General features: G+C 45.5%; 1 protein-coding gene across 6 annotated transcripts in view; it reads left to right on the top strand.

Moving 5' to 3' along the window:
• Cc2d2a (coiled-coil and C2 domain containing 2A) overlaps positions 1 to 20,699 on the top strand; it is a 108,831-nt gene that overhangs the window by 25,677 nt on the left and 62,455 nt on the right. For all 6 annotated transcript variants that reach the window (XR_007110521.1, XM_047566709.1, XM_047566708.1 and 3 more), the window contains 7 exons: positions 7,464 to 7,552; positions 7,864 to 7,965; positions 8,938 to 9,039; positions 9,754 to 9,924; positions 13,961 to 14,123; positions 16,067 to 16,203; positions 16,785 to 16,916. Coding sequence is in view for 5 of the 6 variants with exons in the window: in XM_047566709.1 (XP_047422665.1) it covers positions 7,464 to 7,552; positions 7,864 to 7,965; positions 8,938 to 9,039; positions 9,754 to 9,924; positions 13,961 to 14,123; positions 16,067 to 16,203; positions 16,785 to 16,916 (896 nt within the window). In the remaining variant the exon portion in view is untranslated. The remainder of the gene's footprint in view (positions 1 to 7,463; positions 7,553 to 7,863; positions 7,966 to 8,937; positions 9,040 to 9,753; positions 9,925 to 13,960; positions 14,124 to 16,066; positions 16,204 to 16,784; positions 16,917 to 20,699) is intronic.

Below are 20,699 nucleotides of genomic sequence, written 5' to 3'. Positions count from 1 at the left end.
AGTCCTGTTTGTGCCTGTGTCTCTGGTTTTACCGTCCCTGTGGGAAAACCTCTCCCGGCAGGGAAGACTCACTTGGTGCGAACGTCTCGCTGGTCAGTTCCCCTCCTAGAGGTTCCCTTCAATCTACAACTACCGCCTGGGCTGGGCTGTCTTCCTCTGCAACGTTCCCAGGGGCCCGGACCTACCTCCTGGGCCTCAGAGCCTCACCCTCCGCAGGCGAGTCTCCTTAGGCTGCGTCTCCTCAGAGAATCTGCCCGCAGTCCTGGAAACTTCACTCCGCCCCAGGTGTGTCTCTGTGTGGCTCTTCCAGCAAGAAGCCACCTAGCTCCTGGGACCCTACTCTGCACCTAATCGCCTGGCTATGCGGCCCCTCCTCTGAACTGCCACCTGGAGCCCCGTACAATAGCTCCGATACCCAGAGACCCGCCACACACCTCCTCCACCGGACGGCAACCCGGTTTCCCACGCAGTCACTAGGAGTCCAAGCAATTCACTTCGCGTCTCCTCCTCCCGCCAACCTCCCGTAGCCCTAGGCAGTCACTCCAAGCCCAAGTGACCCGCCCTGTTCCTCCTCCTCCCCCTCGGGGTAGCCCCCCGGGTGTTCAGGGGCGGTGGCTCCAAGACCAAGTGACCCACCGCGCTCCTCCTCCAGGCAGGCCACCGGTGTTCAGGAGCGGTCGCTTTGAGTGCAATCAACTCACCACTTGCCTCCTCCTCTGGCAACCGCCTGTGGCTCTGATGCAGTCACTCCTAGACCAAGCGACCCGCTGTGCTTCTCCTCTTCCTCCGGGCAACCCCCCGGTGTTCAGAAGCGGTTGTTCTGAGTCCAAACAGCTTGCGATGCAGCTCCTCCTCTGGCAACCGCCTGTGGCTCTCTCAGTCAATAATTGTTAATGACTGAAATTTAAATAAATGAAAACTTTTGAGAGGCATATTCTTTATCTAGAGTAGGAGATGGAAGAGAGAGTCATCACCCTGCTTACCTGATCTACAACCCTTATGACTCAGATAATCCCAATTAATACCCTCAGATGGCCTGTTTCTAACTCCATGGTGTCCTTGTGAAGCCCTGTGTACTCCAAGGTATACGGCAGCTCTGGGCTAGGCAGCAAGAGCCACAGAGAAACAGCTTAGCTAGAGGCGCAGGGATCCCTGCAAAGGTAAAGGCAGATGGGGCTGCTTCCAGAATGGACCCACTTCCATGGAAGAGAACCCACTTCCCCAAACAGAACATTGTGAAAGCTATCAAAATAAACTTTATTCTATTTTATTTTAATAAAGTATCTAAAGGTTTGCAACAGTCCAAGGAGTTTTCTATTTCGGAAAAGCAGCTGACTCTCAGTAGGAAGAGCAAGCTTGGTGTCCTGGTCCCTTGCCTTAATCCTGTCCCTCTTTACCCAGCTTCACAGTCCCACCACTGTGGTGGCCGGGAAGGCTACCGCCCTGAAGTCCTTGGAGGGGAAATGCCTCTGGATCTTCTCACAAGTCCTACTGCCTGGCAGTTGTCACTATTTGACCTGCGCACTTCAGCTTACGGAAAAGCTCTTTTCTCAGGAGTTCTTCTTATTGGACGAAATCAGAGCTCACTCTGTGAGAACGGGACATCTGTGGGAAGCCATAGAGGGGTTGTTTGGCAGAGGTGGCATTGCCAGTTGGGGGCCTACAAGAGAATGATGAAAAATCTTAAAGGGAAAAACTGGGGAATACGTTGTCCACTGGTGGCTTTGAAAAGTCCCAACATTGTTCCTGTATGCCCAGGTAGGGCCTGAGAAGTCCCGAGGCTCTTATCCCTGGATGACATCAAAGCTCTGCACAACCCATATAAGAGAAAAATATTTTCAAGTCAAATATCTGAAAAGGGAGTAGTAGCTAGAGCATGCAAAGCCAATAACCCCACGTTAAAATAGACGAAAGACTTAAATAGGCCTTCTCCAAAAAGGATGCATAATTGACTGACAAGCTTATGAAAGATGCTTCACATCATTAGCCATTAGGAGATGGAAATCAAAACCACTCTTAGATATCACTTCACCTCAGTAAGATGACTGTAATTTTGTAAAAAGACAGATAATAATAAGTGTTGACAAGGATGTGTAGAAGTTGGAACTCTTGTGCATTGCTGACAGAAATGCAAAATGCTGCAGTCACTTTGGATCGACATTTTAGTAGTTCCTAAGAAAGTTTAAAATAGAGTTCGAATTAGCATATGACTCAACAATTCAGCAACTAGGTCTGTATCCAAAAGAATTGAAAACATATGTGTGTCCACATACTTACTCATACACAAATGTTCATAGCAACAATGTTGACAATAGTCAAAGAAGTGGAAACAACCCAAATCTGTATACTGATGAAGAGAGAAATAAAAACTACTGAATTACATATTTTAAAAGCATGAGCTTTGTGGCATGTGACTTACCGGTCAATAAAGCTGTTCTTAAAGAATCAAGTAATGGCATGAGCATCAGGATTCTGAACCATGTTATTTGGGGACATAAGACGAGAGAAACAGGAAATTATTTCAATATGCAATTCCTGTGTTTTTAGGAGCATGAGGTTGTGGTTTTTGAGGAGTCAGGCATACCAGAGTTGTTGAGAGAAAAATGGAAATTGTCCACCATTTTCTTAAGCCCGTGAGGAGAAAGAAAGGGGTACTGTCAGAAAAAGCAGGCAGGGTGGATAGATCTGGAAGCTGCGTGCAGACATGAGGCTGAGTCGCCTTGGCTGATGGGTTGTCTGGGGAGCGAGTGCAGAGTTGCCCACCGATGGTCCCTTGCTGCCTCTGGAGAAGTGCGTTCTTTGTCCAGGAAATTTGAATTTCTAACCACATAGACCTGTATATATATATATTTAATGGAATGTCCGGAAATTCCTCGGAAGCCATAAGTTCTTGCATACCCCCAATTCAATCTTTAAAAACTTTACAAATTGCTTTCATCACACTCACTGGACATTTGAGGGCGCAGGAACTTTTTCAGTGCCAGATTTCCCTTGCTGTGTCAGAGAGCCACTTTCTGGATGCGCCTCTTCATGTGATCATGAAGTCACACCCTCCTGCAGCCTGCAAGGCCGCTCACTCTGCACCAGAGCATATAGTCTAGCAAGTTTGCATCACGCGGCTCCTTAGGAATGAAGTGGAGCCACTGACAATAATGTAGGGACAAAATACCTTAGGCGGCCTGCCTTAAAGCGGTTTAAAGAAACTATTCGCCATATTCTACCAAAATAAAAGTAAAACACTTAACCCTCTTAGCGTTTGTATCAAAGGGAGTGAGCTAGTGCCATGGGGCTATCCTAAAGAAGCCGCCATAATCATCACCTGGTTTCAGCCAAATGAGGAGTATATTTATTTTGTTAAAATGCCTTTTTAAGTACGATACCCACATGCCTCACTGTTGCTCTGTGTGTTCTTCCTCGACTGGTCCATCATGACTGTGTACCAGATACAAAAGCCTCCAGCATGGTCCTTGCTCAAAAGCTGGTCACATGCTAACTGGGAGGTGACAGGTCATTAAGTGCTTGTGCAGACCAGATTTGGAAATCCGTATAGCCTCTAACTGTCTTTTGCTGCAAAAAAAATATAGAGATCTGTTTTACAAACCAGTGGTTGTCAAGGATAATGGGAGGGAGGGGAGAATAGGAGAAGCACAAGGGCAGCAGACCCGCTCTGTGTGCTGCTCTGTTGGGGAAACTGTGACACTGTGCGTTGGTGCAGACCCACAGAAGTAGGCACCCAGGGTGAACCCGAGGTAAATGGTGGTCTCAGGTGACAAGGATGCGCCCAGGCTGGTGCGTCAGCTGGAACACTGTACCTACTACCCTGGGGCAGGGAGGCTGTGCCTTGTGTGGGAAGCAGCTCTGAAAAATCTCCCTACCTTCCTCTCATTTTGCTGTGAACCTAAACTGCTCTACAAAATACAGTATATGAAAATAAATCAATATCATCCTTACCAAAAATATCAGGCAAAAACTGTTTTGTATTCTTTCAAAAATTTTAAGGTTTTTGTTTAAAAAAATACTATTATTCAGAAGCAATGGTGTTTAATAAAATATTTTGTCTCTATTTTAAAGAAAAAATCAGAAGGGCTGGGGATGCGACTCTGGAGAACACTTGCCTAGCATGAGTAAGGCCCTGGGCTCCATCCCCAGCACCACAAAGAAAAAAGGGGAAAAAAAGAAGATTTCAGAAAAGTATTCTGTGAACCAGGTATGAGTAGTAACTGTTTTGAGTAAACTGGAAAAACTCAATATCTTCATCTCCTTTAAAGGGGAGTAAATAAGCAAGATGATTTTACATATTCAAAGAAATGTGTTATTAAGCCTGGAAAGGGCCTCTGTCTCTCAGGGAGGGGAGACAGGGAAGGTGACCGGCCAGAGAGCACTGGCAAGCTCCGAGGCGACCAGAGGCCCGGTTCCCGCCCAGCACACCACATGCTCAGTGACGCTTCGGGTGCACCTCCCCTACATGACTGGCACCTTAGAACCTGGGAGGAAAGAGGTGTTAATCAAATGACCACAGAGATATATAAATGCAAACATGATGGATGCAGCCAAGGAAAAGCCTCAAGACCTGTGTCACAGGGATGTCATCTGCTGTGGTCACACAAGCTTAAGGTGGAAAATGATGACTTTCTAAAACTGATTTTAAAAAGAATGCCAAGGGCCATTTTAGTGAGCTGACCGAGATTCTTTTCAAGAACTTTGAACCTCAACAAACACATGCAAGATTATAATTGTCATCGTAAATATTTCATGCTTCCATTAAGACATTGAGTAAGTGCGGTTGTGGACAAGATGTGTATACTCTCTATGTCTTTCTATCGCAAAAGGAAGGTAGCACAACCCGGAACCCGGGAACCCGGCATGCTGCAGAAATGGGCTTCGAAGCCCAGATGATGGTCGGTGTTTGCAGAAGGCAGATGCTGGGAATGGCGAAGCTGTGGTCTTTCTCGCTTCACTTCCTTCTCTCTGCCTCTTGTCCACCGCTGGTCTTCAGCCGCCAGCCTGCCTCCCTTGATGGGGTGGTCAGCGGCAGGACCTTTCTCGTGCAGCATCTCTCCCTCAGAGTCTTCTCAAACCTTCAGCTCTCCTTGGTCAAAATGCTCCCCCCCTCTTTGCCTTTGGGCCTGGCCCCTGTCCCAGAGCACAGTGTCCCCTACAAGCACCTCAGACTCGTCCTGGCTCTGAGCAAACTCAGCTTGGAAGTCCCAGCCTGGTCCCTCCGCATCTGCTTCCCCTCAGTAGCCTCGCACTCCTGACCGCCTCAGGTGAGCCCGCAGACACCTTCTCTTCCTTTCTCTAGACCAGAGTCTTCCAACCTGAGTGTGTTCAGATCCCCTAGCTTGCGCTCAGTCAGCTGGGCAGGGCCTAAGACCTAGTATGTCTAAGAAGTTCCTAGATGATCCGATTGCTACTGCAACCACCGATCGCTCTTCATTGCCTCCCACCTGCCCATCACGGTGAGGTTACACTGATGCCCAAGGACCCCCTTTCCCTATCATCTTACACCCCGATGTCCCAGTCCGAGTCCCTGGTGCCTTGCCCACTCCAACCCGACCATCCAGTACCTGCACCCAGGTGCTGCTTCTAAGAACACTGCAACACTGACTCCCTCCTCCCTCCACTTTCTTAAAGGCCTCCGCCTTCTTGGAGAACACAATCAAGGCTCCCATGAGGCCCCTCAGGTAACCCCAGACTCCTGCCATCAACTCTTCCTCCCACCCAGCAATGACTGTGCTTCAACCAGACTGAAATTCCTTTTATCAAAGACTCCATTTCATTTCTACCTATTTTTTTTCAATATTACTCTGTAAGATAAAATTTTTATTTTTATATTGGGATAGATTTTAAAACTTTTTAAAAATTTTTTTTATTGTAAACAAATGGGGTACAACTTGTTTCTCTGTTTGTACCTGAAGTAGAGGCATACCATTTGTGTAATCATACATTTACATAGTGTAATGGTGTTTGATTCATTCTGTTATTTTTTGTCTCCCCTCCACCCCTCCCACCCCTCCCACCCCTCTTTTCCCTCTATACAGTCCTTCCTTCCTCCATTCTTGCCTCCCTCCCACCCCCCATTATGTATCATCATCCGCTTATCAGTGAGATCATTCGTCATTTGGTTTTTTGAGATTGACTTATCTCACTCAGCATGATATTCTCCAATTTCATCCATTTGCCTGCAAATGCCATAATTTTATCATTCTTTATGGTGGAGTAATGTTCCATTGTATATATATACCACAGTTTCTTTATCCATTCATCAATTGAGGGGCATCTAGGTTAGTTCCACAATCTGGCTATGGTGAATTGAGCAGCTATGAACATTGATGTGCCTGCATCACTGTAGTATGCTGATTTTAAGTCCTTTGGGTATAGGCCAAGGAGTGGGATAGCTGGGCCAAATGGTGGTTCCATTCCAAGTTTTCTAAGGAGTCTCCACACTGCTTTCCAGAGTGGCTGCACTAATTTGCAGCCCCACCAGCAACGTATGAGTGTACCTTTCTCCCCACATCCTCGCCAACACCTGTTGTTGCTTGTATTCTTGATAATCGCCATTCTAATTGGGGTGAGATGGAATCTTAGGGTAGTTTTGATTTGCATTTCTCTTATTACTAGAGATGTTGAACATTTTTTCATCTATCTGTTTATTGCTTGTAGATCTTCTTCTGTGAAGTGTCTGTTCATTTCCTTAGCCCATTTGTTTATTGGATTATTTGTATTCTTGGTGTCAGGTTTTGGGGTTCTTTATAGATTCTGGATGGTGTAGCACATCAGGGAACATATAACTGGGACCTAATCCCAAGTCTTCTGCAGCCTGGGTGAGTGATGGTGGAGCCAGGCATCTCTTCACGGGTCTCAGAGTCTTCATCTTCATGACACCTGGTGATGGTAACACCTGGGCTCTCTCTGTGGCCATTATCAGGGTCCCATGAAGACTGAGGAGAACGTGCATTTGACATAGGGTAGCTGCCCCGTGGTCCCAGACGTTTACATCCATATTCAATAATAGTGTCTCCACAATGCCACCCAGGGCTGTGGCCTGATCCTGTGGAAAAGTTTCTCTGGTCAAAGTTAAAACATAAAATCCAAAACCCAAACTCATCAGCCATCCATTTGAGAAGGCTCTTCTCAAATCAGCAAATCTGAGCGCATCTTCCCAATGGTAATTGAGTGGGTAATTGTTTGTGTGGCTTGGAGAGTCACATGTCATTCATTTTATTCTTAGTTAAGTCAAGGTGACAGCCTCTGGCAGGACCCAGGCTCTCTCGTCAGTCTCAAAGAAGCCAAGACGGACACTCACCATGTCAAAAGAAGGGTCGTCAGCATTTTCTCATGTCCGCTTATGTGAAGGGCTGAACTGGCAAAATAAAATTGCATTCTCTCACTTCTTAAATTTAATTTTCCCTTTAGGAAAAAAAAAAAAAAGACTTTAAAGTAATTTTCCTTTATTTTTAAAGGCTTACCTCCAATTCCTGCAGCTTCCAGGACGGGCTTTGCCGAGTTCTCCATGAGGGAGCGCATGAGGGAGAAGCTGCAGGCCGCACGGGTGAGGAATTGCATGGGTGGCCTCCTCCTCGCCCAGTGCTGCTTTCCAGGTGGGCCCCACTTGCTTTGGGTGCAACCACACAGAATCCAGCACCGTTCAATTTATTTTTCAAATTCTAAATGTTAATGTAGGGTTTTTCATCGGCACGGATGAAAATTATGTGTGACAATTAATGTCATTCTTCCAACCCGTCTCCCCGGCTGTGACCCCTCAAAGAGGCATCACCTGTGCTTTCCGCTGCTGCTTCCAGAGGGACGATGAATGAGGATTTCATTCCTCATGACACGTAGCAGTAATTTTTGGCTTTTTAGTCCAAGGCAGAAAGTGCATTGCTGCAGGAAATCCCCACCCCGCGACCCAGGCGCCTACGAAATCCCAAGGAGAGAGAACTGGAGACTGGATTTGGCACAGAGGTGAGAAGTGGACCCTCTTACTTTCACACGTATCTTCTCTATTCTCTGGATCTGCGTCCACTTCTGTAAAATAGGGATCATACCAGGACCTAATTCTGGGTACCATTTTGTGGATTTGGTAAGTTAACACATGTTCACAGAGTTTTCAAGAGTTCCTGGCCCCTGTTCTACCCTCTCTCTGTAATTCTGAGTCGTCATTAGAAGCTATGGTCAGACTGAAAGGGGGAAGCCAGTTGGCAAACCTTGGTCAGTAATCCAGGTTCACCAACACGAGCCGCTGCTTGATCTCTTTTGAATGCAAACCTTCGAGAACACATAAGCATCATGGAAATTATTCTGAACAACCTGGCCTTCACTAGATAGGACCAAAACTTCTCCACCTGTGATCCACGTCCCCTGTCCAGGCAACTCAGGATCTAATCCTTTAACACCGTCTACCTTGCCCAGCCAGAATCTTAGGAGACACCCACCTGTCATGGATCCGACAGGCTCAGAACATGGTGAGCCACGACTGGCTCCTTAACAGCCTGCCTTTAAGGAGCTCAGTGGGGGTGACAGGCACATCAGCAGCCACTGGAGGTATAGGGTGGTCAGTGCTCCAATGGATGCCCTTAGGAGCCCAGCGAAATGGGGTGGGGGGCAGCATTGAACTTATTTATAATCAGACATCACTGAAAGTTTTCTTTATAAACCGTTGGGAAACGACCTTCTGTGTCATGGATAATTTACTGATCTATAGAATGAAGTAACACTTTTCATTTTAGGGTTTATTGAGCATAAAATTTTGTATTTTTTTGTCAGTCTTGACCTTCAAGGATATTCGAAGTTTATAAGCATTTCATTTCTTTGGAATGATGAGATGCACCAGTGGTCAGAAGAGAAGTTTGGGGAGGGTTTACCCTTAATTTAGTTCGTCCTTAGCTTCTTGACTCCCATGGTTCATCCATCTATCATTTTTTTCTACTCATATAGCCTGATAAAGAGGTACAAAGCATTCAACAAAAAGATGACGTCCAAAGTTATTCAAGAGCCAAGTTCCGTGATTCTGTGCAAAAAATCAAGTCTCAACCTCAGGTAAGAAATCCTGTCTGTTGAAACCATGCTCGTTTTGTTTATTTGTGCTTGAAAAAGTATCTGGTAAGAGTTGGCCATCTGCATACCTCATTCCTGCTGCCATGGAGCATGTAAGAAAAAGAATGGGAAGTGATTCCTACTTCCAGAAGTCCTAGCATCTAGCTGAAGAGATTAGAAACTGCCTCATTTGAGGAAGGGGGAGTGCATGGAAGGCAGGAAATACCGGTGATGAGACAAGTTGTTCGGTCTGCGTCACCTTCCATTATGGAGAAGAGAAGAGGGGACTAACAAAAAATACCAAAACCAAAAAAGGTCATTTTTTTTTTTTAAGTTAACAAATCCTGTATTTCTCATAACTAAGCAAAATTGTCTCAGCATTGACCTGTAGAACAATGAATCCAATTTTGGTATGTTAATCATCTTTTCTAAAGCTTTTACTGCTGTAAATAATATATTTATGGGCTTACCGGAATGTAAATAATTGCTGGTTTTTAAAAAATAACTAATTAGAGTTCCTTACTTAAAAAGGTTTCCAACTGCCTGTTGCACTCATTAAAATTCCTTACTAGTCATCTAGCACTTTCCACAGAGACAACAGTCAGGAGGCCTAAATGTGCCCGAGAACATTAGCGTAAAGCTGGCAGCCAGCTGATTGTGTGGCACTCTTTCGGTTCAAAGCCTCTGAAGCTGCTTGTCGCTCCCGCTTCTCCTTAGGCGCCCCCAGGTTTCCCTTCTGCAGAAGAGGCCTACAACTTCTTTACTTTCAACTTTGATCCTGAACCAGAGGAATCAGAGGAAAAGCCAAAAGGAAAAGCTAGAGATGGAACAAGTCAAGAGGAGGAGGAAGGGGAGGAAGAACCGCCTGTCCTAGGAGCAAGCAAAATGGTATTAATCGTGAGATGGCAACACAGAGAGGGGTCCTGCCAGGCTGGGGTGGCCCAGCGGGGAAGAAAGCGGCCGGTTCCTGCCAGTGCCGTGGGGAAGAGCTCAGCCGTGGCCCAGTAAAGCTGTAGGGTCGCAGCTTGGTGAGTGGAGTCAGCCTCGCATGGCTCCCTGCAGTGCTTGGTGGCACCCCACGGTCTGAGCAGTAAGGGCCTTCATTAAACCTGTCCATCTTTCTCTTGTAGGAAAAAAGCGAAGTAACATGGTGTACCGATTTTTCTTGCTAGTCTCCTCAGTGATTAGAAGGCGGACTCTGTTAAAGGCAGAGGCAGCCACACTTTCTCTCCCCACAACCTGCCAGTGAGCAGCTTTCTGCATCCAAAGCCTCCACCACGCTAGAACCCAGATTCCATAATTGCGGGTGGTATTTGTGAGATAAAAAGAAAACACACCACTTTAAAATGGACCAGGGCTTCTTTTTCTCTTTTTTAGTTGATACCCATTAGAATTGTGTATATTAATGGGGCCCCACTGGGCCAAGGTCTTAACTAAGGCTTTCTCCATAGAAGACATACAGATGACCAATAGATGGCAAGATGCTCGATGTCACTAAGCATCAGGAAAATGCAAACTAACACCACTATCGGATGCCACCACGCACCCATCAGAATGGCTGTTACTAAAAATAATAGGAAAGAGTGTGGGTGGGGCTGTGGAGGCTGGACGCTTGGCCCTCCGCGCAACCTGGAGAAGGGAAGAGCTGCTGTGAGCAGTGTGTGACTCTTTCAGTTCCAAACACAGTCACCACACGACCCGTGAGTTCTACTCTGAGGATATAACCCCCGATTTTTTTTTCTTTTCCCCCATTTTTTATTTATGCATTAGAGTTGCACAGACGATGGGACTTGTTACATATCTGCACATGCACACAATATGATTTGACCAATGTCACTCCCCAGCACGGTCCCCTCCCTTCCCCTTCCCTCCCCTTTCTCATCCCTTCACCCCTTTCCTCTACTGATCTCCGTTTGATTTTTAGATCAACGCTACCTTTCTTTTTATTTTTTTCACTTTTTTTTATTTTTATTTTTACAGACTGCATTTTGATTCATGGTACACAAATGGGGTACAACTTTTCTTTTCTATGGTTGCACAAAATGTACATTCGTACCATTCCTGTGATCATACATACACGTAGGGTAATACTGTCCGGCTCAGTCTACTATGTTTCCTCCCCTCACCCCCTCCCACCCCATATACCCCAAGATTTTGAAAACAGGAACTTGAGTCGATATTTGGACAGCAGGGTTCATAGCAGCGTCGTTCACAATAGCCAAAGGGAGGAAGCAGCCAAGTGCTCACTGACTGATAAATGCGTGAGCAAACTGTGGTGCATAAGTGCACCAGAAAGTCTTTCAGCCTCCAAAAGGAAAGAGATTCTGACACCTGCCGCCACATAGATGTCGCTTACAGACTTACGCTAAATGAAATAAGACACTTACTAACTGACAAATATTGTGTGATTCACTTCCATGTGATACCTAGAGAAATCAAAATCATAGGCACAGAATCTATCATGGTGCTTTCCAGAGCCCCGGGGAAGGAAGGAAGGGGAGCTATTGTTTAATGTGTATAGAGTCTCTGATTTCTGGAGATGGATGGTGGGGTTGGTAGCACAGAAGTGTGAATCTGCTCATAGCTGTTGAGCTGCACACTTAAAAACATTGAAATGGTAAATTTTATGTCACATATATTTTGCCACATTAAAAAATGAAAGTGGAAAACAATTGAACATTCCAAAATCTGCATGGTTGGCTTATTTCTGGGCTTCACCTATCATCTTCTCCCTCACAACATGCTTCCCTGAAGTGTATTTTCTTAGCTAGGTCTCTGAAAGCTTGGGAACATTTACATTGGGAATCCACAGTATTCGTGTCTCACAAGTCAATACTCAGGTAACTCTGGCTCAGGATCTCTCATTAGACTGCAGCCAAGACAGTCGAGGCTGCAGACATCTGGAGGCGGGCTGGGCCTGGAGGGTTTGGCCATCCATCCCTCCTTGGGGACCTCCCCATAACGTTGTTTGAGTTCTCATGACCCAAAAGTTGGCTTCCCCCAGCGCAAGTGATCCAAGAGAGAGACTCACAGGAAGCCACAGTGCCTTTGGGGACCCAGTCTCAGAAGTCCTATGCCACCACCTCCTCCACACTCCAGCAGCAAGTTCCCAAGGACAGTCATTCTTTTTCTTTTTTTGCATTTATTTTATTTTTTTATTGCTTGTTCTATTTAGTTACACATGATAGCAGAAAGCATTTTGATTCATTGTACACAAATGAGGTACAACTTTTCATTTTCTCTAGATGTACACAATGTAGAGTCACACTATTCGTGTAATCTTACATGTACACAGGGTAATGATGTCTGTCTCATTCCACCATCTTTCCCTCCCCCTGCTCCCTCCCCTCCCCTCATTTCCCTGTACACAACCCAACATTCCTCCATTCTTCACTTAATGCCCCCCTACTCCATTATGTATCAGCATCCACCTATCAGAAAACATTCAGCCTTTGGTTTTGGGGGGTTGGCTTATTTCACTTAGCATGATATTCTCCAGCTCCATCCATTTACCTGCAAATGCCATAATTTTATTCTTCTTTATGGCTGAGTAATATTCCATTGTGTATATATTCCACAGTTTCTTTATCCATTCATCTGTTGAAGGGCATCTAGTTTGGTTCCACAATCTAGCTATTGTGAATTGAGTTGCTATAAACATTGATGTGGCTATGTCATTGTAGTATGCTGCTTTTAAGTCCTTTGGGCATAGACTGAGAGGACAGTCATTCTTGAAGGGAAATTTAGGCTCCACCTTTAGAATGTAGCAGCATCAGTTTGAGGGATCCTCTGAGATCACACCTATCACCTCCAAAGCTTACTGCCCCCTTTTCTTAGATTTTTCACTGTGTGCTTCTATACCACCCTTTTGAATCCTACACCCTCTGGGACCCTAACCCTGCGGTCCCAACTCTTGTCTGCCCAGACACTTTCTAAGCATTTTCATACTCAGAGTAGATTTAGATCCTCTGGACAGTTGGAGATGATCCAGAGGCCCCCGCGCTGGCTTCCCTTGTCTGTCTGCCCTGCTCCCCAAAGCAGGTAGGCCAAGAGCATGACAAACCACACACTGCTACTGGGGACTCTCCTTTTTACTTCCTTGATATTTTTGTCATTCTCTTTCTTCAAGTTATGTTGAAAGCAGGGTTTCCATAAGTATTTAGCTTTCTTTTCTTATTGTTTTGTGTATCTGGAGAAGAAATATTAGGAGACCAGTAGCCAGGCTACCACCCCTGTCCTCAGCTCTCTGGAAGTCTCCACAGGGTTTAAAAGACGTGCTCAAACACGGATGCCAGGTTTAAATTTTTAAAATAAGAGGAGAAATACAAAGGAGAAAGATGAAGAAGGAGAAAATTTTGGAAAATAAAATCAGCGTATCTCAGTCTCTGGGCTTAGAAATTGTGCGTGCATGATTTTCTCTTGTCCTCACCAAGTCCCGAGATATAAGCTTTGCTAATATCCCCACATTACAGCTGATAAAACTGAGGATCAGAAGGTAAAATAAGTTCCCTCCAGTCCCCCAGGCAGCAGCAGGAGATGTTGGGCTTCAAAGCCAGGCCATCCAAGCACAGCCTGTGGCCCAGCCCCTGAAAGGCTAAATGCCACATGACTTCTGTGGCCAAGTTCTTTACATAAACATCAACAGATGAGTGCCTTCAAGGGAGGTGGGCTTGGTCAGGATTTCGATTGCTTTCTGATTTCGACATCTCGCAGGTCTATAGGATAGTGAAAAAGAATCAAGGAAAACCCACTTGTTACATATGAAAGGTCAATAATTTTGTACTTTCATGAAAAGCAAGAAAAGGTAAAGGAAGTTTGTTGCAAGACCTGTTAATTTCAATGAGCTCAGTAGCAATAATTATTCTCCAAAGTAAACTAAGAATCTTGGCCTGATTTTTTCTTGTTATTTTTTAACATCCTGCAGGATGAGGAAGAACTGTTGAGTGGAAAGGATGCTGAGGACTTCCTGTTGGGCTTAGATCATGTGGTCGATGATTTTGTGGCCATCAGACCTGCAGATTATGAAAGCGTCCATGTTTGGCTGCAGAAAGAAAAAGAAATCCTCTTCATACCCAGTAGACTGACAGGTACTTCCTCTTTCATCTTTCCCACTCCGCATGGGTATCTTCACTTCCTTCAGATGAAATATGGCTGATATATAAGGATGGCCCACGCGCAGAACTCATTCTAATTTCTAATCTGATTTAAAATCAAGAAAATAATCATAAGACAAAAAATACAGACCATGGGGAAAAACCCATTCAAAAAATGAGTCAGAGAACGGCAAAAGAAACCACAGGGAACCGGGTGGGCCTCTTCATCAGGTCAGTGACCAGTTCTAGGGACCCTGAGATTCGGGCTGGTGAGGTTCCTCGCCCTCGGGGCTACGGCAGGGTTCTGAGGGAGCATCTGATGAACCTGTATTGCCACTCCAGGCTGCCTTTGTGGCCTGGGTCTTTTTGCTCTTTTCCTGTAAGAGTGCCAGGGTCCTCCTGCTTACCAGCCTAGTAGTCCACACATGAGATGACAGAACATCTGAGTCCCATTATAGAGCCCCCTGTATTAAGAGATGACTTTGGCCTTTATTCTGATTGGGCGCATTGAAGCAATAACATGAGTGAAGTGTCTATATTGTGACTCACACAGTAGATCTTCAAAAATCTAACTCCTGTCCCTGCTGCTTTGCTATTGTCGAGAGCAGTCGCTTCCAAAAGAGAGTTTGCTCACCCCTGGGGTACAGGAGGAGCATACCAAGACTGCTGCTTATGTTTATTTATCACCTCATCCTTTCTTGGATTAATCTTGGAGGCACAGCAGTGCATGTGTAACGATAAAGAAGCAGACATATATTGGGTGAGGAGTTAAAAATATTTTAGTGAAAATTTTGGAGACCGCTAGGTTCGTGATGAGGTGGTATCTGGCATGTGAATACCAGGGTTCTGGAAGATTCTGCTTCCCCAGCATGCCCAGTCTTTAGTGCAGTCATGCATTAGGGAACAATGGGGACTCGTTCTGAGAAACACATCCCTAGGTGGGTTTGTCACTGCGTGCACGTCACGGGGTGCTCTTATGCAAACCTGCTGGCCCACAGCACACCTAGGCTCTGTCATGGCCTGTGGCTTCCAGGCCAGAACGCACACCAAGTGTTACTGTACTGAGTACTGTAGCAAGTGACACCTGATGGTAGGGACCACACCACTGGGCGATGGACATTTATCAGTTCTGTTTTGACCTATGGGTCACCAACATGCACGCAGCGTTCCATGGATGGGATCGTCCTTGGGGGAGCTTGGCTGTAAACACTCTGTCCTTGTTGGATCTGCTTTCCTTCCCCACCGCCGATTCCTTCCTTCCCAACCTGCAGGGGCCACTGCCAAGGCATCTCCTGAGAAAAACTTCTCTTGTATCTCCAGTCGCCTCCAGTGATCCCCTCCCCTCCCTAAGTCACTGTCACCTCTGCATTTTCTGCACCTCACATCACTCTCTGGCACGACCCTGTTCACACCTTCATTTCTCGTTGCTGCACACAGCTCCCCTTGGAACCCCAGAAGGCTCCAAGGGTGGCAAGTGAGCTATGCCGCAGCCCTCAAAGAAGCGTCTGCAGTTACAGAGCATCCCCTCACGCTCTCTCCATGCAATTCTCCCAGAACCCAGTGAAGCAAAAACTAATATCTGTTGTACAGAAGGAAGAGCATGAAGAAATGCCTGCCATGAATCAGCTCAGTGGAAGGGCACCAGAGCTACAGCATGTGCCTCGGCCTCTGAGGGAACATTTCATGCTGATTCTTCTCTGTAGGCCACGCTGGGGAGTCAGGTCCTGAATTCTTCTAGGTCTTATCCCTTACATACATGATTCTGAAACATGATATTGCAAATGAACACATTCATCTCTTCATTGCTGGAAATTAATATGGTAAATCTGCAGTTTCCAAGAACATGAATGAAATCTCTGGGGGTTGTTTTAATTCACCAAACATGGTTTGCAATGTCGAGGCTGGCACTAACGTTTGTCTATTTGTGGACCATCTAGTGCCGACCTATAAAAAGCTTCCCGAGAATGTGCAGCCCAGATTCCTGGAAGACGAAGGCCTTTACATCGGGGCGAGACCGGAGGTGGCGCCCACCAACCAGAACATCATGGAGAACAGGCTGCTGGTGCAGGAGCCTGTGAGTGGGGCCTGCTCCCCGCGGACCCGGTGTTCTGGACACCACTGCGTCCGCTCCTGTCCTTTTGGGTTTCTCTGCAGAAAGTGGTTCCTTCATTTTGGATTTTTTTAAAACTTGTCTTACTTACATTTCATGATCCTCAAACAACACAACCGCTCAGCTGCTAAGACCCAGCGTCTGCCAGCCGAATCTGAACTTTCTGCTAAATCAGACTGGCAACCTTCCCCCATTCGCAGAATTTTTTAAGGGTCCATAGATAGAATGTTCTTCTCACTTTCAAGTTTTTCTCCCATAGTTGTTTCTTGCTTAAATCTTTAATGAACAGAACATAAAATTTCCCTGAAGTAGTCATTTAAACTTTCTCTTAAACTTTCTTGGGGGCGCGGGTGGTCAGGGAACTGCAGGGGCTATTAGTGAAAGCTCAATTTCCAGGGGAAACAAACCTTCAAAGTTCTGCTGGGGTAGGACGAAGGACCTGAAATACAGATGTCACCACAGAATTTTCCTACAAATGTTTGTTTTGGAAACCATTTTCTATCCAAAGAGAAACAATTTTGGTCCCTCTGTGTGCTCGGCCGCAGGAAAGGAGATGGTTTGGAGACGACGGCAGAATCCTAGCCCTGCCGAGCCCCCTCAGGCCGTATCCCTCCAGGCCGCAGCTGTCCACTCGGGAGCAGAGCACCAAGGCAGAGCTGGAAACCTTGTACAGAAAGGTACGCTCCCCCTCTCCCCTTCCGGCTGCAGTAAATGAAACGGAAGGCTCTGCTTATTGGGGAACTTGGGGTGCTGATTGTAACTTCTGCTTTGATTTTTTTTTTTTTTTTAATAATTCCTAAAGAGCATGAAAAGCAACAGGTATACCTAGTCCCTTCTAGTCCCTTCTAGTCCCTTCTGGTCCCTTCATATACATGGAATGAGTTTCCTAGCCAGGAATGGCCCCGTCAGCATCTTTATTTGCATATCCAGAGAGGCCACCCTAATTTTTACTTTTCCCCTTTTGACCCTCTTTTTCTCTTCGGTTGCCACACATACGCTGCAGGATAATTTCCCACTTGTTATCTCTTTATGATCTAACTGGAGATTTGCTACTCCTGCAAATCCTTTTTATTATATTATAATAGGCTCTGTACCAACCTGTCCACCTTAAGTCCTCCCTGCACCACTTATTGGATGAACTTCATCCTCAAGCTCTCTGGGCCTCAATCTCTTCATCTATGAAATGGACACAGTAATAATGTCCACCTCCTAGGACTACCGTGCAGATTGAATGAGATGATACATATGTATTGGTCTGTTGCTATAACAAAATACTTGCGGGTTAACCCTTTATTAAAAAGAGAGAGAGAGAGGTTTATTTAGCTCACAGTTCTGGGGCAGGGCATCAGTATCTGCTTCGCTCTGGTGAGGGCTTTACAATAGATGGATCACAGTGGCAGGAGCAGAAGCAGAAGCCACAGAGAGAGTGAGCGCCCAGAACAGCTGAACCTGCTTTATAACGATGCATCCTCCTGAGAACGAATACACTCCAGGAGGCCAGTGTTAATCCAGCGCAGCGCCACACCACCTAACCACCTGCCACCAGGCCCCACCTCTTAAAGCTTCCTCCACCTTAACACTACCACCCTGGGGAACAAGCCTCCTGAATCTTTGGAGGGCAGACAGACCATTTCCAAACTATGGCAGCATCTCAGTACCTACAACAGAACTTAGTAAGTACTGGCTATTGTAAATGGGCTTGTCCCCACTCCTAGTTAATGTTGCTCTTGCTTCGCTGGGTCCCCCCTCCCTCAGAAATGCTTGTGAATTTGAATTTGAAATATTTCAATACTGACAAAATAGAATGAGGGGGGGTGTAAAGGTCATTCTGTAAATTGGGGTAAGGAGCTGAAAAGACACAGGCTGGACTCAGAGCATCTGAGCAGAGGCATGCTGTCGCTCTGTTGTGTGGCTCTGGGCAGGTCCCTTTGCCTCCCTGGACCTGTCTCTTTAATTGAAAAGTAAGAATAATCTTGATCTTCTCTGCCTCATTGGGTCAGCGTAGGTATTGAGATGATGTATGTGTATGCCCCTTTTTAAAATTGTAAGTTTCTGTAAAATATAGTTATCAGAGACAAGTATTAATGAGTGGCTACTTTGTACAGAAATATGATCCTGGGAGCAGATTTGCAAAACAAGCACAAACCTGAGCTCAGCCCTTGAGGGATTCATCATCTATTGGTTAAATGACAAAGATACATGATATAATTAGTGATCCAGACAGTATGAACTTACGCATATATCAAATAATCTCTCAGTCCATCTTTTCATTTGTCCATCCATTTCAGCGTGAAACGCTGATATAGTGAAGCTCTAAATTGAGAGTTAAAATTAGAAAACAGAAGAATAATTAATATGGAGAGTAGGGCAGGAGGGAGCTCGATTCATCTTGTCTGTCTCCTTTAGAAGTTCTAAACTCATTTGGAAATGCTCTGCAGTCAGGGATCAGGTTATTGGTTGCCCTGAGAGTAAGACTGGCTGATGCAACACCGCTTGGGTCCAAGACCAGACAGCTGCCCGGTCCACCTCCCATGGATGACGTTCCCCATCTAGTCGCAGGCTGGGCCACTAGAACTGCTCCCGTGAGCTTCCACATGGAATGCCAAAGAAACTATGCCGGTCTCCCAGATGCAGGATACCGCCAGAGACCTCAGCTTAACCTTGCTCAGTCCAAAACCTGGATCCAGGCTCTTGGGCTCCGGCCAATCATCTGTCAGAGCCATTCTTCCTTCCCCTTCCCCTTTGGGAAGCAGCCAGTTGAGAGTGAGAGACTGAGTAGAAAAGGACAGTATTGACAGACATAATGTTACTAGTTACAGTCAATTCACACATACATTACTTCACAGTAATTTTTCCTGGTAACTTATAACATCTACCCTCTGCATTTTTTTTAAGAAGCGTCATCATTAACTCATCACCATGCCGTATAATAGATCTCTTTAAATTTATTTCTCCTATATCACTGTAATCATGCATCCTCTGACCAACACCTTCCTGTCCTTCTGTCCCCCTCTAAGCACCACATCACTGTTCATAGTAGCCATGTTAAAGCAACAACCTCACTGTCCATCAGTGGATGAATGGATAAAGAAAATGTGGTATATGTGCACAGTGGATGTGTTACTCAGTTTTCCATTACTGTAACAAAATACTTGAGGTAAGCAACTTTAAAAGAGAATGAAGTTTGTCTCACAGTTTTGGAGGTTTCAGTTCATCGTCAATTGATCCTGTGCTTTAGAACCTGTGATGAGACAGTACATGTGGTAGAGGAAACTACTCACCTCCTGGCACCAGGAAGCAAAAGAAAAGAAAGGGTCTCAATATCCCCTTTGAGGGCACACCTTCACAGACTTTTTTTCCTTCCCCTAGGCCCCGCCTCCTAAAGGTTCCACCACTTCCCAGCCATGGGCTGGTGAATCAAGCCTTTAACACATGACAATGAGGGCACGTTCAGTGGAATACTATTCAGCAGTAAAAAAGAATAAAATCCTCCCATTTGCCACAGCATGGATGAACCTGGGAGACATTTTGCTGAATGAAATAAGCTAGCCACAGAAAGTCATCAGTGGGATCTCAAATAGTCTCTCCCTCCCAACGTTTTTGAGAGGGTAGATCTTCTTGTTCTATCCTATTGGGTAGAAATAGGGAAGTAGAGAAAGAAAATCATTTCACTGAAAGGGGCTTATCATACTGCCGCACAGAGCAAAAGGCGATAGAGGAAGGTAAATCCCAAGGGCTGGCGTCTTTCCAGGGCATTGCTTAGAGGGACGGGTGGGGGAGTTGAAGCAGTCTGGAGGTCTTAAAGTGTAAGACAGAGGTGCAGTGGTTTCGGTTAAATTTTTTAAATTTTTTTCCTAACAAGTTACCTGTTAAGTTTATCATTGGCTAGTCTATCCCAGTCTTCTTTATATGATTATGCAACCTTTTAGGTATTCAAAACACAACCCTTTCATTTCAGAATTAGTAGTTTTGCAATTTATTTATTTACTTACTTTAACCATTTCCTCCATTTATTCAGGTCTGATGCCAAAACCTGTTTTTCCATTGCTCTATGCAGTGTTTCCCCTTTAATTTTTTTTAAATGATATATCCTGTATTTTCAGTTTCATGTCAACCAGACCTTCTACCTAGGAGTTTTTGACATGATGCAGAAGCAGAGAAAAAATGGGCAGGTAGAGACCAATTGTTTCATGGATGATTCATCCATTTTTTTCTCCCACCCCCTCTGTCTGAGCGTGACTCTCAGGGGCAGGTGTGAATGCTAGCACGTGGCAGGGTGCCCAGCACTGAGCTCAATGCAAATGAAAACCGAATACCTATAAAGTGATTTTCCTAAGTGTATTTAGAAGAAATGCCTTTTCTACTCCTCTTGTCTCAGTTGTCTCTTCTACCAAATAGTAGCATTTTTTAGGACCTGGCTTAGTTCTATTATCCAATGATAAAAAACCAAGTCAGATGCT

The sequence above is a fragment of the Sciurus carolinensis genome, chromosome 10 (genome assembly GCF_902686445.1).
Source record: "Sciurus carolinensis chromosome 10, mSciCar1.2, whole genome shotgun sequence".
Classification (NCBI taxonomy): Eukaryota; Metazoa; Chordata; class Mammalia; order Rodentia; family Sciuridae; genus Sciurus; species Sciurus carolinensis.
The sequence above is the reverse complement of the archived record's forward strand: the minus strand, read 5'-3'. Positions and strand labels throughout refer to the sequence as shown.